Source organism: Dasypus novemcinctus, chromosome 9 (genome assembly GCF_030445035.2).
Source record: "Dasypus novemcinctus isolate mDasNov1 chromosome 9, mDasNov1.1.hap2, whole genome shotgun sequence".
Lineage (NCBI taxonomy): Eukaryota > Metazoa > Chordata > Mammalia > Cingulata > Dasypodidae > Dasypus > Dasypus novemcinctus.
The window spans coordinates 122488769-122510980 of NC_080681.1; the positions used below are offsets into that span (position 1 = coordinate 122488769).

At 60.2% G+C, this 22212-nt stretch overlaps 1 protein-coding gene across 1 annotated transcript in view; it reads left to right on the forward strand.

Annotated features, from left to right (window-relative positions):
- CIROZ (ciliated left-right organizer protein containing ZP-N domains) overlaps positions 1-16831 on the forward strand; it is a 17680-nt gene extending 849 nt beyond the window's left edge. The window contains exons 3-11 of the mRNA XM_071217176.1: positions 1994-2118; positions 4197-4340; positions 7913-7951; positions 8813-8947; positions 9451-9535; positions 10684-10880; positions 11112-11235; positions 14184-16019; positions 16565-16831. Of these exons, the coding sequence (XP_071073277.1) occupies positions 1994-2118; positions 4197-4340; positions 7913-7951; positions 8813-8947; positions 9451-9535; positions 10684-10880; positions 11112-11235; positions 14184-16019; positions 16565-16815 (2936 nt within the window). The 3' untranslated portion in view covers positions 16816-16831. The remainder of the gene's footprint in view (positions 1-1993; positions 2119-4196; positions 4341-7912; positions 7952-8812; positions 8948-9450; positions 9536-10683; positions 10881-11111; positions 11236-14183; positions 16020-16564) is intronic.
- The last annotated feature ends 5381 nt before the right edge of the window (positions 16832-22212 follow it).

Consider the following 22212-nt stretch of genomic DNA (forward strand, 5'->3'; position numbering starts at 1 on the left):
CAGCAGAAAAAGCGGGAAGGGGTGGGCGATCCGGAACCTTCCTGGGTGGTCTTGGGGTTGGGAGCGGAGGGAACAAGAGTAGAGAGAGTATGGCGCGCCCGTCTGCCTGCCTTTTCCACGGCTGGGGTAGGGGAGCAGAAGAGACCCATAGAATCTCTCTTCACTTCTCCACAGGAAGAGAGAAATTGCGGAAAGGGGCTTTGCGATCTCCACTGGAGTCTAGGAAAGCCGCCCAGGGGCCCTGTTCATTCGGGAAACTCTCCAAGCGCCTTATGGGAACCGGGAGGCCTAAGTCTGCCCTGGGCGCGCCCTCCACCCCGTGGGCAGGCCGCCTGTGCAGCCTCGGGAGGGCGTTTGAGTATTAAAAGACCACTTTTCCAGGAGAAATGCTCTGGATACATTAAGCTGTCGCCTGTTCTTCGGAGAGCAATTATTAATGGAAAACAATAGATTAATAGTTTTAAAATGCTTGTTCAATAAGTAATTTTTATGGCTCTGGATAGAGCCCATTAAACATTTCTGTGTGTTATTATAAAGAAGTTTTAAGCGTAAAATCATAAAGTCAATAATCAGAGAATTAGTCACAGCGGCCAGCCACAGGCCATTAGTTTTAGGCCCTGTCAGAGGCACCTGTGGCTCTCGCCGGAGAGTTTTCATCTCACGCGGCAGTGCTGGCAGCGCCAGGTGGGGAAATGACGGTACCTGCTGCCTTCCATAAACTTGAGGGGACAGCAAGCAGATGTGAGCAGCAGGATGCCAGGCAAATATTTACAAAGTGCAAACGTGAATGCAAAACTAAAATGATCCAGGTCAATTTGCACATCCCGACTTAGACACTTTATTTCCCCAGTGAGAGCCTGCCTTTCAGCGCCTCCCGAGCCAGCGCACGGCCCTCAGCTCCTGCTAAAGATAGCAGTGGAAGCGGCGTGCTTCTAAGAGGCGGGAGCTCCCCCGGAAAGGCTTCCCCCGCCGTTTTCTGAACTGGCACTTTCGTTGTCCATCCAACACACACTTGAGAGTCAAGTATTTGAAAATGAAATGGTGAGCCATTAAAAATGACTTTAAAAAAGCATGGCAAAAGCAATACAAGGAAAAGAGGAAACTAGAGGAAATCCAAAGACGATCATCAAAACTACTCATAGTCCTTTGGCCCAGAGATATCACTCTTTCTATTTGACTCATTCAACAAATATTTATTGAGTTCTGAGTGCCAGACACTGCACTAAGCCCTAGACCATAAACCTCATGGAACTGACATTTTGGTGGGAGAGGCAAATAGTAGATATGGTAAAATAAAGGAAGGAGACAGTAGATTAGAAGGTAAAAAATGTGACGAGAAAGGAAACAGGAGAGCAGGAAAAGGGGGAAGTGGATGGGGTGGGCCTTGTTGAAAATCTGAGCAAAGGCTTGAAGGAGGCGAGGGAGTGAGCCATGCAGGTTCCAGGAGAAGAGAGTTCCAGGCAGCCGACACAGCCCGTGCAAAGGCCCTGAGGCAAGCATGTGCCTGGCATGCTGGAGCAGTAGCAGGGAGGCTGGGGTGGCTGGTGGAGAGGGCGGGAGCAGAGTGAATGGATGTGGGGAGGGGTCGGCGAGAGGAAGGGGGAGTCACGGGCCTTCAAGGACTGTGGCTTCTCCTCGGAGTGGGAAATGGGGAGGTTTGAGCAGAGGCGTGACATGGTCTGATCTAGTTTTGAACAGGACCCTGCTGGCTGCAGAACAGGCAGAAGGGAGAGGGAGGAGGCAGCAGAAGAGACCCGGCGGGTGACCGGAATGGGGAGAAGGGGCTGGAATCTGGATTTATTCTCAGGGCGGCCCGGCCGGGGCACCGCTCTCCAGGCCTTTTCCCGCGGCCACTGTTTCCACTCACTCCAAGCAAGGAGCGCCCAGGCCTAGCAGCCCACGGCTTTTCACCTGGGGGCCCGAGACTTCCCACCTCGCCGGGGCCATACGTCCAGGGCACCCAACCTGCGCTTCTGTCCCTCTCCCACTTTAGGCACCGGGAGGGGCCCCGACCGCCTGGATTCGCTCCTCGCCAAATGCGGCTACTTTCTGCATCCGGAGCCGGACGGCGATCTCGTTTTCCAAGCTCGGTTCTCGGCCTGCTCCGTGAGGAAGGAGGTGGGCTTGGGAAGGAGCTTTTGTGGGGAGACGAGGCTGTCTCTTGGGAAGCTGCCATCTGAGGCTGGCCACGGATGTCGCGGGAGGAGGCTGCGCCCTGATCCCCGGTCAGCCTGCGCCTGGTGGCATTGCAGGAGGGAGGCGAGAGAGGCGAGACCAGGCTCGGTCCTGGCCCGGTTCCTGCCGGAGGCGTAGGAAGTCTAGACACAGACGTGGGCGCAGCGGCGGGGGCTGCGATGCCGCACACCACATGTGGGGGGCTTTAACCACTGGGGTTTGTTGTCTCCCGGTTTTGGAGGCTCCAAGCCCGGCAGTGGGGCATTGGCAGGACTGGCCTCCGGGTCCTGAGTCCCCGGCGCCCGGAGGGCCAGCCTCTGCCACGTGCGCTCTCGCCGTCTCTCTCTCTCCTGTCTGCTCCCCTGACTTCCACTGGCCTCTGGCGTCTTCTCACTCATGCTTCTGGATGTCCTCTGCCCATAAAGAGTCCGTCACACGGTGTAATTCAATTTGGCCTCATTTAATGTGGATCTTGGAAGATGTGCGTCACAAATACGTCCCCCCTTAAGTAATAGTAACTTCTTCCAAGGCCCGATTTACGAGTGGGTTCCCACCCACTGGAGCACAGATGAAGACTGGAGCATGTCTTTTGTGGGTTCATGAATCAGTCCCCAGCACTGTGTTAACTCAGCTTGGACGCTGCCTCCTCCAGGCAGTCTTCCCGGTGGTTGATCCCTGCTGCTGTGTAATGTACCTGCTTCTATCCTTGCCCCGGCCACCCTGGTTAATAAAGTATCTGCTCGTACCAGCTCTGGAGTCTCGGGGAACCCTGTTTGCCTCAGGGTTCGGCACACAGTAAGTGCTTAGTGAAGTGGGCAAATGGTGCTGCGTCGTTGCCCAGAGGCTGATTTAGGGCACAGCTGATTGGGCCTGAGCTTCAGGGTCCCTCACTCGCACAGACCCCTCCTGGGCTCACAGGCCCCTCCGCTCAGTGGGATGTGCACGCGTTCTTTGCGCTCTCTCATGGAGTTCCTCCTCCCCCACGGCCCCAGCTTCACCCCACCCCCCTGAGGAAGGCTCAGGGGAGGGGGCTTCTGAGCAGGGGCTCAGGGGCCAGTTAGAGGGGGGCAGGAGCAGCGGAGCTGCCCTCAGGGGGCAGGAGGGTGAAGGGGGCTGTGATTCAAGCGGCGACTGGTGGCGTGAGGCCAGGAGGTTGCCTCTTGTGGGCTCTCCCGTTGCTTTAATTCCAATTCCTGGCTTCTGAGAGGATGCAAATGCCCCCCCCCCAACCCCTCCATTTTCTCTTTTCTTCATTTCTTCATTTCTTCTTTTTCTCCCTTCCTTGTCCAAACCCAGAGTTTCTCCCCGGTGGGCTTGTGGTCAAGAGCAGGACGCCTTCTCTTCCTTCTCTCTGTAACCGCCCCTCCCCTTCGACACCCCGCCACCCCCCCACACCTTCCCTCGGGGCCACCGCAAAGCCTAAACTTCCGCCCTTCCTTTGTGGCTGGATGAGGGGAGTCCCTGCTTCCCTTGTGGGACTCAGGGTTTGACACCTTGGAGCCCCATGTGGCACTCAAACACGAGGCAGCCGAGTAACGGGCAGAGCCTGGCCTGGCCCCATGTCCAGGCTCAGGAACAGCAGTCCCAGGCCTTTGGCTGAGTCACCTCCCTCCTCTGAGCCCCCCCCCGCAGCCATTTCTCAATGGGACTAAGACAGCCTTCCTTACAAGGCCCCAGGAGGGAAGGCGCGAGCTCGTGTCTGTCAGGCGCCAGGTGACGTTTAGGGACAAGCTCTTGCTCTGTCTGACCAGGGGTGACCTTCCTGACCTCTACGGACGTCCCACAAGCCCGAGGGCTGCCCCGGTGGGGGCCGAAGGGCCGGAGCCCAGAAGCGGGTTCCAGGTTCCACGGCCCGGCCCGCTTGGGTCGTGCTCCTCGGCTCTCCTCGGCGAGAGGCACCTGGCTTCGAGGCAGCGAGTGTTAATTGCAGTAGCTGTGACTAGTCACTGACCTATAATTGCAGTCTATTAACTGTATTTTCCTTTTTCATTTGCACTCGTGAATTTTTGCCCTACTTCCAGACAGGAAATTATAGGTTGGAAATCAGAATATTTCACAAAGGGGTGGAAAGGTTGGAGGAGAGCGATCGCTACATAATGGAGTGTCCCGTGGTCACGTCGAGGCTGAGCCAGGAGAGCGTGCACTGCGGGCCCACGTTCGTTCAGGTACGGGCTCGGCTTCTCCCCGACGGCCGGGGCAGGCGGCGCGGCCCGGAGCCACGGGACGGGGCCCTGGCAGAGTGCTGTCGGCCGGCGGTCCGGGGCGGCCTCACTCCTCTGCGGACATTCGCAGGTGCCTGTTGGGTGCTGGGGCCACTGGACTGTTACCCACTTGGTCTCCCCCTCCTGGGGGGGTGGAGTAAAAGACCCCTGAATGGGGTTCTTGATTTTCCAACACGGCTCCCATAAGGGACGGTGGCAGGCAAGCTATAGAATTGTGTCCTTTCCGTTCTTTTCTTCCTCTCTGGGTCGAAACAACTTGCTAGTTTGGGTGCTCAGTCTCGCTCCCAGGTAACATCCAAGACATTTGGCTGTAAAAAGGACCTCCGATGCTGTCGGCTCTAACGTTTCCATTTTGAAGACCAGGAAACAGAGGTTTCTCCCAAAGTCTGAGTCTCTTTCATTGCCTTGTGAGCTCCTGGAAATTGAGTTTCTCTCTAACCCTGAGGGAGCCTCTGTGAGTTTGGGGGAACAGTGCGGGGGGGGGGGGGAGTGATGCGGTGTGTTCCAGGGACCGAGGCCACAGCAGAGACGAGTGTGTTAGACCGAAGAGGCAATAGAGAATTTCATTCATGTCTTCATTTATTTAGAAAACACTCTGTGCCAGGAGCTGCTGTAACTGTCAGCTCGTCTCTTCTTCAGAGCAATCCTCTGCAGAAGGGCCTGGGACTCCCCCATTTCACAGATGAGAGAACTAAGCGGGCAGCATTTGGGAAAACTGCCCGCGTCCTCTGCTGACGATGGGAGGTGCGCTTTGACCCCGGCAGAGTGGAGGGGCCTGGCGGGCTGCAGCGCGCATCCCAAACCCCAACCCCTCTGGAGGGGTAGCTGCCAGTCAACTCTGGCCCCCTCTTGCCAGATTTTCCAGCTTTTCAAGAGAAACTGGAAATCCATACTTGCATGTGGAAACTCCCAACTTAAAAAAAAGGTTGATTTCATTTTTTAAACACTGTCTGGCTCAAACAAAACCCTCCAGTGGGCTGAATTTGGCCTGAGGGATGCAGTTTGCAACCTCTGGCTGAGAGGATGAGGGAGATGGGCGTGAGGCAGGAGATAGGGGAGGGCAGGGGAGGGAGAGAAAAGGAAAGGAGGAAAGAAAGGAGGGGCTGGAGAGGAAAGGCTGCTAACGGCAGGCACCCTTCGTCCAATGAGCTTTTATTAAGCCCCTGCTACGTGCTAGGCACTGTGCTGGGGCTAAGAGAACACATTTGAGTAAGACAGGTCCCTTGCCCCAGGAAGAAATGAACAGTTTTATTCTTATAATAATGGGAATATGGTCTGAAGTTTAAAACGAGCACGGTACGGGGGAAAGACCCCAGACCACCGGCTCAGCAAAACCGAGCTCGTCTCAGCTCCACCTGCTTCGCTGCCATGGGCGGGTGGCCAGACATCTCTGAAGCGCTTTTGCGCGCCCCCCCAACCTGAAGGAGCTGTGCAGGGGGGCTTTCTCTGCCACCTGCCTTTTTCGTTGCCCCCTCCCTAGTATTGGTTTGGTCATTTCTCCCTCTGCACTGGGCCTGTAATTCTGGGAGCTGCCACCAGGGGGATGATGTAGCCGGGGACAGGACAGGGGCTGAATGGCTGAGAAGAGCCGCGGGACCCGCTCCCAGCCCCGGCCTTGAAGCCGAGTGCCCCCTCCCCAGCGTCCTTCCCCAACTGCGGTACGGGGAGTGTGGGGTGTCCCCGCTTCCCAGAACGGAGACGCAGAGAGAGCCGGTCTGCAGCAAGCAGCGACGGGAGGACAGGTCGCCGCCGTCCCGGCCCCCCTCCCCGGCTCCCTCTCCTCCCCTCCCCCCCAGAACCTCATCGAATTGACTGATTCATTCCTGGTGGCTTCTGCAGCCGCTGCTTCCGTGGCTGCACCTTGAACTTGCATTAAGTTTTAATTAAAGCCGTTTCACCGGCCTTGCCCTTGGCTAAACGCAGCTGTGGGCACAGGGCACATAGATATTTAATACTCTGCCTCTCCCCGCTGATGGCGCGGGGTGCCCAAGGGTGTACACGAGCCGTGCCCGCTCCCAGCGATGCGTGCGCTCGCTTAAGTGTGCCCACAGGCCCCGAGCGGGAGGCCGCGCAGTAACTATTCATTGCCCTGGGTTAAGTGTGCCCAGGGGCACCCGTAAACTCGGCGCAGTGATTAGCGATTGCTCCCAGGAAGGCTGCCCGCAGGTCCTGCCGAATGTCCGCGGGCCTTGAATATAGCCTCCGCGTGGCAACCGGTGGCCCGGCCTTAAAGGGCACTGCGCATTTCGTTTTATTTTTAACATGCACTTGATCGAGTCTTTCCTTCTTTCTTAAAACCCAGCCCCCGGGGGGTTACTCCAGGTCATAGCAGACGGGTCTGTGGGAGCGGTGGGACAAGGTTTTGCTGTTCAAAAGGGACACACGCTGAGTGTCCTGTCCCCTGCCAGCAGCACAGCGTCTCCTCTGTGGCTTCCTTCTCCCCACAAGCAGCAAGTCCAAGGATGTGGGAGTGGCCGGGACTCCCCCAGGAGCTCCAGGCACTGTCCTGAGCCTCAGACCCTCAGCAGCCCCTGGGGGGTCTCTGGGCCAGGGGGTGGCAGGGCCTGAGCCGGTGGGGTCTGGAGGGCCACTGCCCGCCACCCTGCCTTCTAGTAAAGCCTCCTGGGACCGCCCTCTGCGTCTGGGTGCGAGGCGGGCCTTGGGGCGGGGAAGCGTCCAGGTGAGTCCGCCCTGGCTGCAGCCCCCTCCTTGCACCGTGGGAGCAGGTGACCTCTGAGGGACACTCCGCTGGATGGAGACTCTCTCCTTCGCCACGGCCTCTCTGTCCAGGTGGGGGGCAGAGGCCAGAGGGACTTGGAAGAAGCAGAAGGAACCAAGAGAGCAGCTGGGCGGGGGGTGGCACTGGCAGCCGTGGGAGGGCCTCCCCGCACTGTCCCCTCTGCTCCCTCACCTGTGAAACGGGGAGACAGGTGCCCCCGATGAGGCTGCGAGGCTCAGGGGCAGTGCAGGGACCAATACCCAGAAACCAGAAGCCCCGGCCTGGGAGCCTCCCTGATCCAGGGCTGATGGTTTGGTCGCCCGAGTGCAGTGAGGTGGGTGAGCAGGCGCCCAGAGGGCTCTGTCTCCCACGGCTGGCGGGACCCCAATCGGAAAGAAGAGGGGCGAGGAGGAGACGGGTGAGCTCGGGAGAAAAGCGAGATGGAAGGACCAGGGAGAGGCCTGGGCCGGACAACCCTGACGGCAGACGGGTCCCGATGGGCGCCACACGCAGCCTTCGTGGTCGTGCCAGCTGTGCCCGAGCCCCCAGCTGCCCCTTGGCCCGGCCCGGGGCGGCAGCTGAGGCGGTGACATTTCCCGGGGTCTGTTGACACTTGAGTCCCAGAACATAAATGGTTTTCTCGTCGTAATGAGCAAACAACCCGGCTGGCACCCGCCCTCTCTGTGGCCGCCTGCTGGGGTAATTGCCGGCTCTTACACACTTAGGCAGGAATGTTTACTCACTCACCTTGGCTCTCCGTGTGCCAGGGAGACTTGGCTTCTCCTTTGTCTTGCAGGTCTCACGACCCCTGCCCCTGGGAAGCACCCGCGGTCAGGTAGGGGGGCAGCAGCCACTTTCCGGAAGGGGCTGCTGGTTGTGCTGGGCCTGGTGCTCGGGGATGCCCTGTGGCCAGAGGTGTGGCCTCCCCTGTGCCCCCTTGAAGGGTGTCCGTGGACAGTGCCAACGCTTCCAGGCCCAAGTCCTGGAGCAGAAGCTTAACGCCTGTCCTGGTGCCCCCCTGAAGCCCCCTGAGAGGAACACAGGGGTGGGGCTGTGGGGGGCTGGGCTGGGGGCCCCTGCAGGCGGTCCTTCCCACGCCAGATTCCCTGTGCGAAGTCCCCGGGGACGGGCAGCTCACCCCTTAGTGAGGCCCCTGCAGCCCTGGGGAAGAGCTGCTTCCCACACTTTGCACCTGTCCTAGGTCTGCCCTCTGCAGCTTCCCCCAAGGAGCCACTTCCTTCTGTTTCCTGCCCCTCGGGGCATCTGAAGATAGCTGGCAGCCCTCCCTCCAGTTCTCTCTCCAGTTCCTCCTACTTGGGGGCTGGAGACCCCTCCCTGCCCCTCTCCTATCATCAGGCACCCACTTTTATTCAAGGCCCCCTTGCCAGTGTCCTTCTAGAGTAGGGTAATGAGGGCAGAACCTGGCTGTGCCTGGCCTGGGCGCAGCGCCGGGTGCCGGGCTGGTATTGCTCTTAGGGCCAGCCGCAAGTCCCTGCAGCCAGAGTGCACCTGCTGTGTACCCAGCGCTCCCCGAGGGGTGTGCGCCCCCCAAGGAGAGCGGGTGCCCTCCAGCGCCCTGCCCGCCCCGTCTCCCGGTCCTGCCCACCCTCCTGAGTGTCCCCTCAAGGGTCCCTTGTCCTCCACCCCCAGTTACGGGGTCTCCCGGCCAGACGGTTTACGTGTCCTCTTCCTCCAGGCCCCGTGGCTGCTGTCGCTCCGAGGGGAGATGGTGGCATCCCTGGAAGATGCCAGCCTGATGGGCTTGTACGTGGACATCAATGCCACCACCGTCACCGTCCAGAGCCCCAGGCAGGACCTTCAGAGGAGGGAGGTGAGCGGTGGGCAGCAGGCCCGCCCGGCTGGGGAGGCTCCCGGGGGCCAGCGTCCCCCCCAGGAATCGCTGGCAGCGTTTGCTGTGCCTCCGGTGCCGATTCAAATGTCCACCTGGGAGACTGGACAGATTTAGGCAGGCGGCTTCGAAAATTGGGCCCCATTAGTGCAAAGTGCTCCGCTCGACAGATGAGGGGCTTGTGCAATCATGTAGTCAGCGCGCCCTGATCACGGTGGCAGGAGCGTAATTACCATCTCTTTAAATAGCCCAAAGTTGCCATGTAAGAGGAGACGGCGCACATGACATTTGCTCCCAGCCTGCTCCCTGCTAAAAATATCCCTGCTAAATAATATTTCCTGCTCGCTTCGGGGCGCTGCCCCCGGCTCTGCACCACTCGGGGGTTTGGTCCAGAGACCAGTCCAACGGTGGGGGGCCCGGGGAGGGAGTCTGTTTCCAGAAAGAGCCGTTTTAGAGGTCACAGGAGGGTCTCCCCCGCCCCGCAGGTGCTGAACACCTCCGCAGAGCTCCTGCCTCTCCGGCTGGTCAGCGGCCACCGTGCTTACTCCTTAGAAGCTGCCTGCCCACCGCGTAAGCCCCAGGAGCGCCCCTCGCGGCCGCCGTTCCCGCCTCCAGCGCGCTCTCGTCCCTTCCCTTCTCCGGCCTTCTCTGGGCACTGTCTTCTCATCTGTCCAGACCCGCCTTTCCTCTCCTAGTGACCTTGGCTGTGCATTTCTGAAATGCCTGGGACACAGAGAAGTTTGCCCTTGCTAGAGTGGCATGGATGGGGTGGGGCTGGGGGTGGTGGAATGGCGACCCAAAGCAGAACTCCCAGGAGGTCCTGGAAATGGGCTCCAAGGAGTCTGAGACTCTGGGAACTATTCGCAAAGGTGGGTGAGAGTCTGCAGCCTCCACCAGCCTCTCTGGGTCTCCGTGGCCTCCGTGGCCTTCGTGGCAGGCCAGGTGGGGCCGCTGATTGGCGTATGTCTCTGGTAGGGGTGTCTTCAGCCTGCGTGCCACGGCTCCTGTGCGCCTTATGTTATGTAGAGAGGTGGGAGCTGGGTGGCCACGTCCCACCTCCAGGGCCTTCAAGTGCTGAAGAACTGGGTGCAGTTAGGTGGACCCAGTGTAGGGGATCAGGGGTGGCCCAGGTTTTACATGCGTATAGAATTTTACGATGAACCGAGTGCAGGACATTGGGGGTGGCTCTGCCAGGCCCCGAGCACCTCTCCTCCTCCGTTTATGATGCTTGAAATCCCTTTATTTGGAGACAGATGCTTTCATTTAGCAACTGCAGTGCTGGCTTGAAGTGCCCCTTGAGAGAGCTGACACAACGAAGTTCTTACTAAAGTGTAAACAACTGATAGGAGCTGTATTTCTTAAGAGCAGCTTTGGTAATGGAAGGGGCACCAGGCGAGGTCGCCTGAGCTGCGGAGAGTCTTGGCAGGGACGTTTCTGCAGCGCCCCAGGGCAGCTCTGCTCCTGGCAGCCACTCCCTTCCTGGCCTTTGCAAACGGCAGGATCCAGGATCGCGCCAGTGTGTGGGGACGGCTCTTTTCTTCTCTTCTTCTCTGGTGCAGCCAAGTTCCAGCGCTGGCAGGCAGGGACCCCAGGACCCCAGGGACTCCCATCAGCTCGCCAGCCCAGGAGGTGGGCTGTGCGGCCCCAGGCAGGGGCCCCCGTCCCCGTCCCCGTCCCCGCAAGTGTGTGTTTTCCACGCCCCGTGTCTTTCTCTCCAGCGTCAGCCCAGCCGGAGTCGGAGCTCTTGGTTCACATCCCCAAGCAGAGACTGGGCTCGGTCCGAAGAGGCCCCCACATCGAGGACAGCCTGAGCCTGACGTCCCTCCACGTCCACCCCTCTGGCCCCTTCACGGTCGCTGAAAGCAGGGACTTCGTGGTGGTCAGCCTCCCCGCGGCCGGGAGGCTCCAGGGCCAGGTCAGTGTCCTGATGCCAAAGCTGAGCTTTCCCTCCCGAGGCGCCGTCTCCTTGGGGCTCTCGGCATCGTGTGGGGTTAGAAACGTGGAGAGCAGCTCTGTGGGGCTGGCTGGAACGGGACCTTCGCCCCCGAAGCCCCCGACGCCGGGCACTCTCGCCAAGGTGGACCCGGGGGACACGACCCTCGGCACACGCCTCGCCTCGTGCAACAACTTCCTCGTTGCCCTGCAGCAATGCCAGGAGGCCCGAGGAATCCTGGGAACGCAAGCTTTCTACAGGGTAGACCTGACCCTGGAATTCGCCAAGGAGGCCACCCCCGTCCTCTGGACGGTGGAGAACTTCTTCCCGTGCGTGGGTAAGTGAGACCGCACGAGGGCCGCCTGCCCGTGACACGCACGTGCCCCACGAGCCCCCTCCCCGGCCCCGAGGTGCGTTTCCCTCTGACGAGACACCCCTTCTGGGCCCCGCAGGTCCCAAACCCAACCAGGTGATTGCTGGTCGAACTGGCCTGGGGACAGGAATGGCACAGGAACCACGTGGAGCCAAGGTCACTGGCTCTGGAGCCAGCCTGCCAGGGGTCTAGCATCCTAGCCGGGTGTAGGACCTGGGCCGGTCACTCAGGCTTGTTGAGCCAAGGGTTTTTCCATCTGCAAAATGGGCATACCGGAGCCTGCCTCACTGGACGCGTGTGAGGATCGGCCAAGGTCAGGGGCAGGAGGGGCTTAGAGGAGAGCCTGGTGCGCAATGAGCCCCTTCCCTTCTGATCTGCCAGGCGCCCTGTGTCCCTAAAGAGATGGATCAAGCTCCCTGGCAACGAACACCGCTGGGGGGATGTAGTTTCTTTCTTAACTCGAGAGAAACCCTCTTCTCAACGAGGCGCACGTCCTCCAGGCCAGGACGCAGGGATTCGGGTCTTGAAAGGGCTTCAGGAGGCTCCGTTCTCAGTGAAAGCACAGCTCCCAAACAACCTGGCCTTCACACATGCAGAACCACCGGGAGCAAAACCATTGAAATATGGCGCAAGGAAATACACATAATTCACAAATGATGTTGATCACTTTCATCTTATAATCCCTAACTGTCCTCAATAGAAGACAGACGCGCAGGAGATTTAACTCAGATGTTAATAGCGCAAGAGTGCCCCGTTACCAGGATATGATGTTTCGGTGCTGCATAAAAATGTAATTATATTCAGAACTATATTTAAAGATTAAAAGGGGGGACTGCCTACCACATCTAGCCCCCAATTCAGAATTAGAAACAAAGAAAAGGCGGGGGGTGGGGGGGGTGAGTTTGAACAGTCTGCTAAAAATGGAAAGGTTTCTTGCAGGGTTTTACACATTTTGGCTGCTTTTATTTTAACAGTTCCTGCAGCCACGCCATTGACTTTGGAAAGGGAGGGCTTGAGTTTCATCCAATAATATTCACGAAGCATTCACCTGGTGAGGGACGAATGTCTAGAGGACGATAATGGAAAACGTAGGCCTGAGTGACATGCATAAGAGTAGGGGACCTTTGTCCTGGCGTCTCTTCAGAGGACAGGTTCTCTCGATAGGGAGATGGTGAATAAAAGACAAAAATAGCAAGAGCAAGAAAAACATTTTAGGAAGAATTTTTTTTTTTCCCTCTCTGGAAAAATGTACACGGGGAGAGAATGTTCTCTTCCTTGTTTTATTAATTTAATGTCAGCAGCCAGAATGAATCTCTCCGCTCCCTGGTTCCCTGCAGCTTCTAGGTCTTTCTATTCTTATTATAGTTACTGGTGCACCGTCCCGGTTCTCCCTCCACTCTGAATTCCTGGAGGTCAGGGGCCGTGTCTTGTTCAGCTTTTGATTCTTCATCGGCCTTATCGTGCTACCCCGCCCATGGCAAGCACTTGATAAATGCTTGTGGGATTGAATATTCACTATGAATTTTTAAAAATTGCTTAAGACAAAGTCCATTTCTCTGTGTAAATATGTGACTAATAAATTGGAGTATGGGGAAGCAGATCTGGCTCATTGGATAGGGCGTCCGTCTACCACATGGGAGGTCCGCGGTTCAAACCCCGGGCCTCCTTGACCCGTGTGCAGCTGGCCCATGCACAGTGCTGATGCGCGCAAGGAGTGCCCTGCCAAGCAGGGATGTCCCCCACGTGGGGGAGCCCCACGTGCAAGGAGTGTGCCCCATAAGAAGAGCTGCCCAGCGCGAAAGAAAGTGCAGCCCGCCCAGGAGTGGCACCGCACACACGGATTGCTGAAGCAGCAAGATGACACAACAAAAACGAGACACAGATTCCTGGTGCCGCTGACAAGACTACAAGCGGGCACAGAAGAACACACAGCAAATGGACAAATAAATAAATAAATACATTGGAGTATGGATGCACGAGGACTAAGCTGTCTGTGGTTACAGATTTTTTTTACCGGCGCCTCCTCTCCCCGCTAAAAAAGTATTTAGAACCTATAAGACAAATCCTAATTATTTAAGCTCGCACACGTTACAAACAGTGAGGAAATGGGCTGTCCAGCCGCGGAGAAGAGGAACCAAGAGGAAGGTTTAGCTGTAGCTGATTTCAAATTTTGAAGCAGGGGTCACAGACCAAGATGCCTCCAGGGGCCAGGCAGGGGATGTACATGAGGGAGGCAGCCCGAGGACAAGAAAAACCCTGAGCCCCAGGACTGGAAGACCTGGAGGCCCCCAGCCCGGCTGCAGAGCGCCGCGTACTCAGCTGGAGCCGGTTCTTGCGGGAGGGCAGCCCAGCATGACTAAATCATCTGCTTGTCCATGAGAAGCTGGACATCTGGATTGCTGCAGAAGAACTCCCACTTTTGCAAAATTCATAAATTGATCTTAAAAAGACTTAAAACACCACAAAGGCTAAACCCAGCACGGCTAAGAGCTGTACTTGAATCTGTGAGCTGGAATTTGCAGGCATCTAATCTCAGTCCTTCTGCTCATTAGCTGTGTGATCTTGGGCAAGTCACTGACCTCTCTGTGCTTCAGTTTCCTGGTCAGTCAAATGGGGGCGATTTTGCACCCCCAGGAGACATTTGGCAATGTCTGGAGTCATTTTTGATTTGTGGGCAGCAGAAAACCTGACATCCTGAGATGCAGTTTCAAAATATATTTTGGCACCCACAATAGTCAGAAGACTCCAAGTCAATGTTTGTGAATTTCCTTCCTTCCTAACTCAGGGCTGGAAGTTGCCTCTCGGAGCTCGGTCTCCCTGTCTCTATAAAAGGGGACGTGCGTGGCCTGCAGAAGGACGCGAGGCTTTCGCTGCCTTAGGAGGAGGGCTAACCGCTGCTTCCTTTCCCGCAGCTTCGGGAACCGAGCTGCCTGCCGCAGCTGCCGCGGCTGCCGCACCGAGGACCGCGCCCTCCCCCACACCCCCAGGACCAGGGACCCCTCCGGCTGGACCGCCATCTGCTGCCTCTGCCCCGTTCCACACTGCAGGGTCAGCTGCCTCGGGAGGCCTCCGGGAAGTGCTGTCTCGGGGCCTTGTACAGCAGCCCTCCGATGACAGTGCTGGCCCGCGGCCATCGCTGTGTCCCCCGTGCACAGTCTCCCCCGCAGGGTCCGGCCCCCACCGGGCATCCGCGGACCCCGCCGGGCTGCAGGCCTCTCCCTCTCACCACTGTCCCTCCCACAGACCCCCTGCAGACCCCAGCCCTGCCACGTCCTCCTCAAATTCAGAACGTTCCCTGGAAAAAGCTGGGCACCCCGAGAGCTCCCCCTTGAGGGCAGCCCCCCTCCCCTCTGCTTGGCCTGGTTCACAGCCCCCCGGTGCTCTGGGGCACAGGGAAAAGAGGCGGGGTGGGGGGGCAGCTGTGCACACAGGCGGGGGGAGGGGAGCCCTCCCGCTCCCCGAAGGACTCGTTCCTGGGGTCTTAGAGCCAGGCCCGGAGGGGCAGCCGGGGGCCTCAGCTCCCACGGACCCCTTGCTGGTTCCTGACCTGCAGGGTGCCCGAAGCCCACCTGCTCTTGCTTCTGGCGCTCTCCTCCCCACTGCCTGCTCGCTGAAGGAGGAGCTCAGGTCACTCCTGCCAAGAGCCAGGCCTGGGGGCCGGGGCTGGGCCGCTGCGGTCCCCGTGTTCCCCAGAGCGGGGCTGGAGCCATCCCTGGCACCCCGGGGGCCCTCCCTGCCATCAGCCACACTCTCCTCGGGGCCCTTCGGGGAGCTCCAGGCCAGCCCCGCGTCCCCACGGCCGGTCTTCCCAGGCCCCACAGCCCTGGCTGTGCATTGGGCCTCAGAAGTCACCTCTCCTCAGCCACCTGCCCGGAGGTTTGAACATTCCAAAGCGTCCCCGGTCTCAGGCCGGCTGGCTGCACTGACAAGGCCCGCGCAGGACCCCGCCCAGCCACCAGCAAGTCCCCTCCTGCTGGGAGGGTTGTCAGGGCCTGTAACCGAGCCCCGCCGGGGGCAGCCTGACCCGGCCAGGGAGGGGCTCCAGCAGGAGGTGACCAGTCCTGCCGCAGAGGCCGCGGGAGCCCGCCGTTCCCCGAGAGGGCACCTGGAAACACCTTCCACAACGGGGCCTGCCGGGCCACCCCGAGAGGGCCCGACGTCCCCCAGGAGGCAGCCAAGGGGGCACCTGGACGTGTCGTCCCCAGGACCCGCCGTCCGGCGGGGAAGGGCGGCCACATTCACCACCCCAAGGCTGAGTACCTCCAAGGTGCGCTGGCAGCAGCCAGACCCCCGTGCCCGCCTGGGGGACTCAGGGCCCGAGCCCGCCGGGAGGCCCAGCGCGGCCGGCAGCCCCTCTGCCAGTGCGCCTTCCCCCTGGGCCAGCAGAGAGCAGTGCTGGCAGCTCTGCCGGGGAGTCCTCCGGCTCCCACCGCCGAGAAGCCCACGGCCTCGCGTGGGAGGGCCAGGGGTGCTGGGCTCGGCCAGAGCGAGGCCTGCAGTCAGCCCCCCGCTGGCCGGTGGCGCGGGAAGGGGGGCCCTGACACCCAGCCCTCCCCCGCCCCCGACGCTGAGCCGTGGGCTCCCACGCGCCTCCTTCCCCCAGCCTGGCGCAGCTCGGAGGCCCTCTCCCTGCTGGCCGGGGGGCGGGGGCGCGCCCCAGCAGGAGCCCCCAGAGCCCACCTTGGCAACAGGCCCCGAGAGCCAAGGGCCTCCAGACCGTCGGAAGACCACGGTGGGGAGACTCCGAGGTGAGTCCCAGGAGCCCCGAGGGGTGCAGACTGCAAAGGGGGGCCCGGGCCTCACCGAGGGGAGAGGGGGCACGTTCCCAGGCCGGCCCAGCCTCCTTTTCTTGCTCTCAGGGTGAAGGCTGGGGTTCAGTCCCAGCCCCTTGCTTGCTCACAAGGCACGTGACCTCACGGGGCCTCAGTTTCCCCATTGATCAATGGGGATGATAAGAGCTCCCCCCTGATGGAGTTGTTGAGGGTTGAGTGAGGCCATGGGTGATGGGCAGAAAACCTTGGGTGCAGGCTCCCCCCACCCCAACCTGCTGGCCATCCCCGGGGCGAGCAGCCCAACTGTCCGGCTCCCGGCTCCAGACAGGGGGGGTGCCAGGAGCATGGAAGGCCTTCAGCCCCGGTTCACACATCTCTGGGCGGGGAGGCCATCGGACCCCATGGTGCGTGCCCCCCCCAGGACTCGGGGGGCCCATGACCTGGGGAGGGGCCGGGCGGCGGAGAGTGTTGCTCTTTTGTTTTCTTGACTCACCACGCCCTTCTTCTCGTTTCCGCGGCAGCAGCTGGCACTCTGCTGGCTAGGACCACCCCGAGACCCCCGGTGACCCCGGGCGAGAAGCGGGTGCTCCCCGGCCCCGGGGGCGCACAGCTGCAGCCGGGGCGCAGTGGCCCACGCCAGGGCTCGCCACGCTCGCCGCTGCCCTGGAAGGGAGCCCCCCCAGCCCCGCCCGAGGCGACCCATCACTGGAAGTGGGATTTGAAACGCGGCCAAGGAGAGGCGGCCGTCGGCGACGCCCGGAATGCGAGATAAATAAATAAATAAATAATCAGGGTTGTCGCGGCTGATAAACGGTCTCTCCCTCAAAGACGCCGTCTCCCCCCGGCCCGCCCCCTCCTTCCTTCTCCGGGCAGATCCATCCCAGGCAAAAGCTTAATAGCCCCATTTAAAGCTTTTCCTTTTCACCACGGAATTGAGCTGCTCCTGCCATTACGAGGTTTTCAGCTTCTCTCTGAAATCAAATTACTGACTCCATTTAATTTTTTAAAAGCTCGGATGATTTCCCTTCTTGAATCGAAGCCGTGACTCCAAGGCCAGCCCCCACCCTGCCAGGCGGTTCCCCTGCGGGCGGCTGCGGCCCGGGGGAGGCAGCCCCCAGGCCAGGGCTAGCCTGACACCTCCAGGGGAGACCAGCAGAAGGCGCCCCAGCCCTGCTGGGGAGCCCATGGCCCCGGAGCGCAGAGCCGTTTCATTGCTGGTATCTTCAGTGGTTAGAGGCCAGCCCTGATGTTGTGGGTCTTTGCTGGGTGGTCTCCAGACCCCCAACTACCTTCCCCAGTGGGTGCCCCACCCCACCACTCAACAGCGGTCGTGGAGCACCTGCTCTGTTCCAGGCGCTGTTCCAGCTTGGGGGGGGGTGGGGAGGGGCAGCAGGAAATTGGACAGAGAGACAGACTCCCTCATCCAGGAGCCAAAGTTCTGGCGTGTGTGCGTGCATATGTGAGCGTGTGTGTGCGTGTGTGGGGGGGTATGGGACGACGGTGGACACACGCACAAGGACGACTGCTTTCTGACGATGCTGGTGGAGGGCGGGACTGGAGCTGCTTTGAGTGGGATGGTCTGGGGAGGCCCCCCGGAAGAAGCAGGATGGTGGGAAAGAAGCAGGATTGGGTCTTTCCAAGCCTGGCAAGACCTCGGAGACGGGGCAGCAAGTGCAAAGGCCCTGGGGAGGGTTTGCCGGGACAGGCAAGGCCAGGGAAGCTGGAGGAGTGAGCAGGGGGAGGCGGGGGCCCCAGGTCAGGGCTTGCAGGACTTGAAGCTGCAACCAGGAGGACAGCTTTTATTTTGGTCTCACGGGAAGTCGGACAGAGATCTTTGGGCAGAGGGGCAGGAAAGGAGACTCAAGGAGCCCCCTCTGGGGGCGGCCGGTGCCACCCCTGTATCCAGAGGACGCAGTGGAGGTAACTGCTCTGTGATTTTGAGACGGTACACATCTTGGATGCCACACAACTGAGAAGGACAGTCTGCGGTCGTTTCCCACCAGGAGTCAATTTCTCTTCTCTCTGTGCCCGTGTCTGTTTCTCCCTCTAGTCCCCCACCACTCCCTTCTCTCCATCTTTGCAGAGTGACCCAGCTTTCTTTGGGACCGTGTAGATCAGGGTAGAGAGAGAGGGAGAGACCCGAGAATCAGAACTGACCCTTTACCAAGAACGCCTCGTGCTTAACTAGCCTGTGCCCTTGGAGACGGGAATGGAGTTAATGAAATCACCAGCCTTTACCTGGCAGCAGCGGCGCTGCGCCCCCCCGGGCGAGCGGCGCTTTGCAAGGCTGAGAGGTTTGGGCATTAACCGTTCTGGGCACTCTTCCCAGCGCGGCGCTGGGCAGCCGGAACAAACCACTTCGCTTCTCTTCCTTCCCCTGGCTTGGCTTGGCACCGACTCAGAGCCCGGCCAGCCGGGTTTAATCAGAAAGCGCTCGGGGTCCTCGGGAGGGGCTCCTGCTCCCCCCTGAGATGGGACAACCCAGGATTTCTGACCAGGGAGCCTGGAGGGGTACCTGGAACCCCATCCTGGGAGCCCAGGGAGCAGGTGGGTGGGGGTCCTGCCTGCCTCGGGGACGTCTCGTTTTCCCACGGCGACGGCCCGGCCGCGCCGTCATCTGCCTACAGCTGACGGCTGCCATGTGTCTGCGATCTGGGGGATCCTGGCAGGCAGGGGCTCTCCCCCTGGGTGGGCCCTCGTGGGCAGGTCCTTGGCAGCCTGGCTCATCGGGGGAGGTTGGCATCCGGCAGCTCTGCCGTGACTCTGCGCGAAGTCCAGGGGCTGGGATGCGTTTGGGTGTCTCTCCCTTATCACACGGAGCAAGTCAAAGTTTCCCTCCGGGTTCCTCTACCTTCAGCACAAAGCCTGTTTTGAGGCCCCGCCACGGGCAGCCACATGTTTTTCTCTCTTTGAAGGTCCTGAATTTCCACGTTGTAGACGCTTCCCACTCTGTGGGTTCTTACATCACAACCCACTCTTTCAGCCTGAACTGCAAGTCTCCAGTGGGCATTTGAATATTACTTAAAACTGGAACTGTAGTCATCAGTTTAGGAATCCTCCCAATTGCAGCACAACCAGAGAGGCGGGTGTCGGGCGACCAGCTCTGCCTGCCCGTGCTGTGTGACGTTGAGCAATTCAGTTCCCTTCTCTGAGCCTGCGTTTCGGCATCGGGCTGTTTGAAACAGGAGCGGATAAACTGGCAACCTCCCAGCTAGGTAACCTGTGGGTCATGCCTCGGAGATGAAGGTGAGCTAAGCCTCCACGGCTAGCACCCCTCCCTCCGTCAGCCCAGCCCCTGGTTCACCTTCTGACGCCTCTGCTGATCGCAGGTCCGGTCTCTGGGGGGGATATGGAGGCTTCTTAGGGACATCAGGCCAAGCCAGGTGGTAGGATAAGATGGGATGACAGGGACAGATGCTTCTCCCTGAAGCCTGCCAGGGCCCACGCGCAGGTGCCAATCTACCGCCAGCAAACCGCTTCCTCTCCCAGGCTCCAGGTCTGGCCTCCCAGACCCGGGATCGCCAAAGCCCCAGAGAAACGGTTCTCAAAGCGGGGTCCCTGGATCAGCAGCATCATCTGGGAACTTGCTAGAAATGCAAATTCTCAGCCCACCCTACCCAGACCTACAGAGCCGGAAACGCAGGGAATGGGCCCGGCAATCTGTGTTTTAACCAGCCCTGCCAGTGATTCTGGAGCACCCTTAGGTTAAGCTGAGAAGGACTGGCTGGGAGCATGGTGCCAGGGGATCCCCCACGTCAGAGAACTCCTCGCCCCCATAACGATAGCTCCCGGCCGGGCACCTGCACAGCTCACGTGTTCTGTGCACCTCCGCCTGCTCCCTGCCTCTCACCCCCTCCCGGGCTCCTAGGAGGGAATAAACGCGCGTCCATCAAGGAGGAAGGAACCCCCTACCCGGCTCCAGCCCTTGTTCCCTCGTTTCCAGTTGCAACCCCAGGGGACATCATCCAGGAAACATAAATTCTGGCTGGCAGCTGAGCAAGAGCTCTGAGAGGAGTTACACGGCTGGACGATGGGACGTCGTTTCTCAATGAAATAGCCTTTTTATGGTTGGAATAAAAGGGCCAGGGGCAACCTCGTGCCCGGAAGTAGGAGCCAGTAAACTCCTTCAGTCAGGGGAGGGCTGCCTGGGAGGGGGCGGCTCCAGGGACGTGTTTCTCCGCAGGTGAGAGCGGGGGACGCGCCCGGGGGGTCCTTCGCGCGGGCAGCTGGAGCCCGGCGGACCCCCGGACCGTGCGCGCCGCTGGGCTGCAGTGCGCAGAGCGGGCAGCAGGGGGCAGCACAACCCACCGTTCCAGCGCCGCCGCGCGGGCGCCGCCGGGGGCTGTGGGAGGGGGTCTCCCGGGCTCGGGAGTCGCACCGCAGCGTCGCTCCAAGGGCTTCTTCCTGGGCCCCTCCCGCCCCGGCCCCTTCAGAGCGAGGAAGGTGCGCCACGCCCTCTCAGGCAGCTCCTGCTCCAGATTCAAATCCTAACGAGGGCGGGGGGTCGATGGGGGGTGGGGACTTCCCCATCCCCTTGTCTACCTCTGGCAGGTTTCTGGAAACTTCTCCAGACTCTGCCTTTGGCCTGATGAAGCCCTTGCCTTCCTCCTGGGGGGCCTCTTGCGGGGTCTCTGCACGTGCGTGTGGCTTTTGTGGGGTGGGGGCCACAGCCGCCACAGTCAGGGGGTGGGGTGGGGGTGTTGGGGGGCATGAGAAAACCTTGAAGGACAAAGAGAAAGCGCAGAAACCTCCTCTTTCGAGAGGGTGATTGGCAGGTTTACGGCCTTGGGAAGGTGTGAGGTATTCTGCACAATCAAGTCATTTTTAAAAATAATCTCCCTGCTTAAGTCGTACACGCTGCTAATTGCATTTTAATAAGTCTCTTAAAATCTTGCCATATTTTTTAATATCCTAATATTAGGTAAGTGATTGCGGGGGACACTGGAGGGCATGGGGAGTTTATGTAACGGAGGGAGGGCTGTGATGAAGCTTCACTGGGGGTGGCGATGGCCAGCAAAGGGCGTGCGGGTCTGTGTATCCGTATGCCGTGTGCGTGGTGCGTGTTAGTGTGTGTGACGTGTATGTGTGTGTGTCCATGGACCGGGCGCCCTGCGTGGGGGACACGCAGACTTCTTCCCCTCTTTTCATTCCCTGCTCCCAAATTGAAAGCTCTGAGCCAGGTGGGACCTTTGGCCCAGCTTGTCCCATCCTCTTGTTCCCAGCGTGAAGCTGGAGAGGGGGTGTGACCTGCCCAAGGTCATGTGGCAAGAGCAAGACTGGGGGACCCGGGACTCACACCCCAGGTCATGAGGGCAGAGGAAGAAGCGCCTCCTCCTGGCACTTCCCCGCAGCATCCTGCAGCATCCCCGCTCGCGGCCGCCTGTGCTGACCTCACTGTGCTCAGGGACGTGGCGGGGGCTACAGTTTATGGAGTCCCTGCTGCCTGCCTGCGTTTGGCCGAGAGCGTCCCCCCAAACGACCCCGTGGGCTAGGAGCTGCAGGTCCTCCGTTGCCGCCCGGTGAGCGGTGGGGCTGGGGCGTGAAGGCTCCCAGGCCTGTGCCTCGGGTCGCTGGGCAGGGGGCCGAGCTGGGGCGACGGGCGCTTCCTGCAGCTTTAGGGGTCCGGGGGGCAGGAGGACCCACCGGGGAGACTGGCAAGGGGCTGGGAAGCAGGAAGGGGGGGCTTCTCCTCAAGGTCCCCAAAGTCAGGACCCCCGGGAGGACCCTGGCCCGAGGGTGTCAGGTCTGGGGCCTGCGCTGTGGACTTCCCCGGGTCCCCCCGGGACACCCCCCACGCTGCCCCAGCCCCGGCCCGCCCTCTCCCTCCTCCTCCGCGCTCCACGCCACCGCCCGGGTGGGAGGCACATGTTCAGCGAACTTCTGAACAGGAAGTCAGCGTCCAGGTCGTCCCTGGTCCCTTTTCATGTGGTTTCTTTAATCCCCCGGGCTGGGTTTCAGAAGCGTTTTACAGTTTCAGTTTTACAAAGCTACGCTCCCTTTAATGTTGGCGTTTTCCAGGAGGTGGGGAGAGCGGGTTCAGTCAAAACATATGTGTTTTACATCAGCCAGCTGCGGGCGGCCCGCGCGGGGCGGGGGACAGCAATGTGGTCTCCAGGCTCGGCGCGGGGGCCCCGGATGGCTGCGCGCCCCGGGCCTCGCTGGCCCGCGT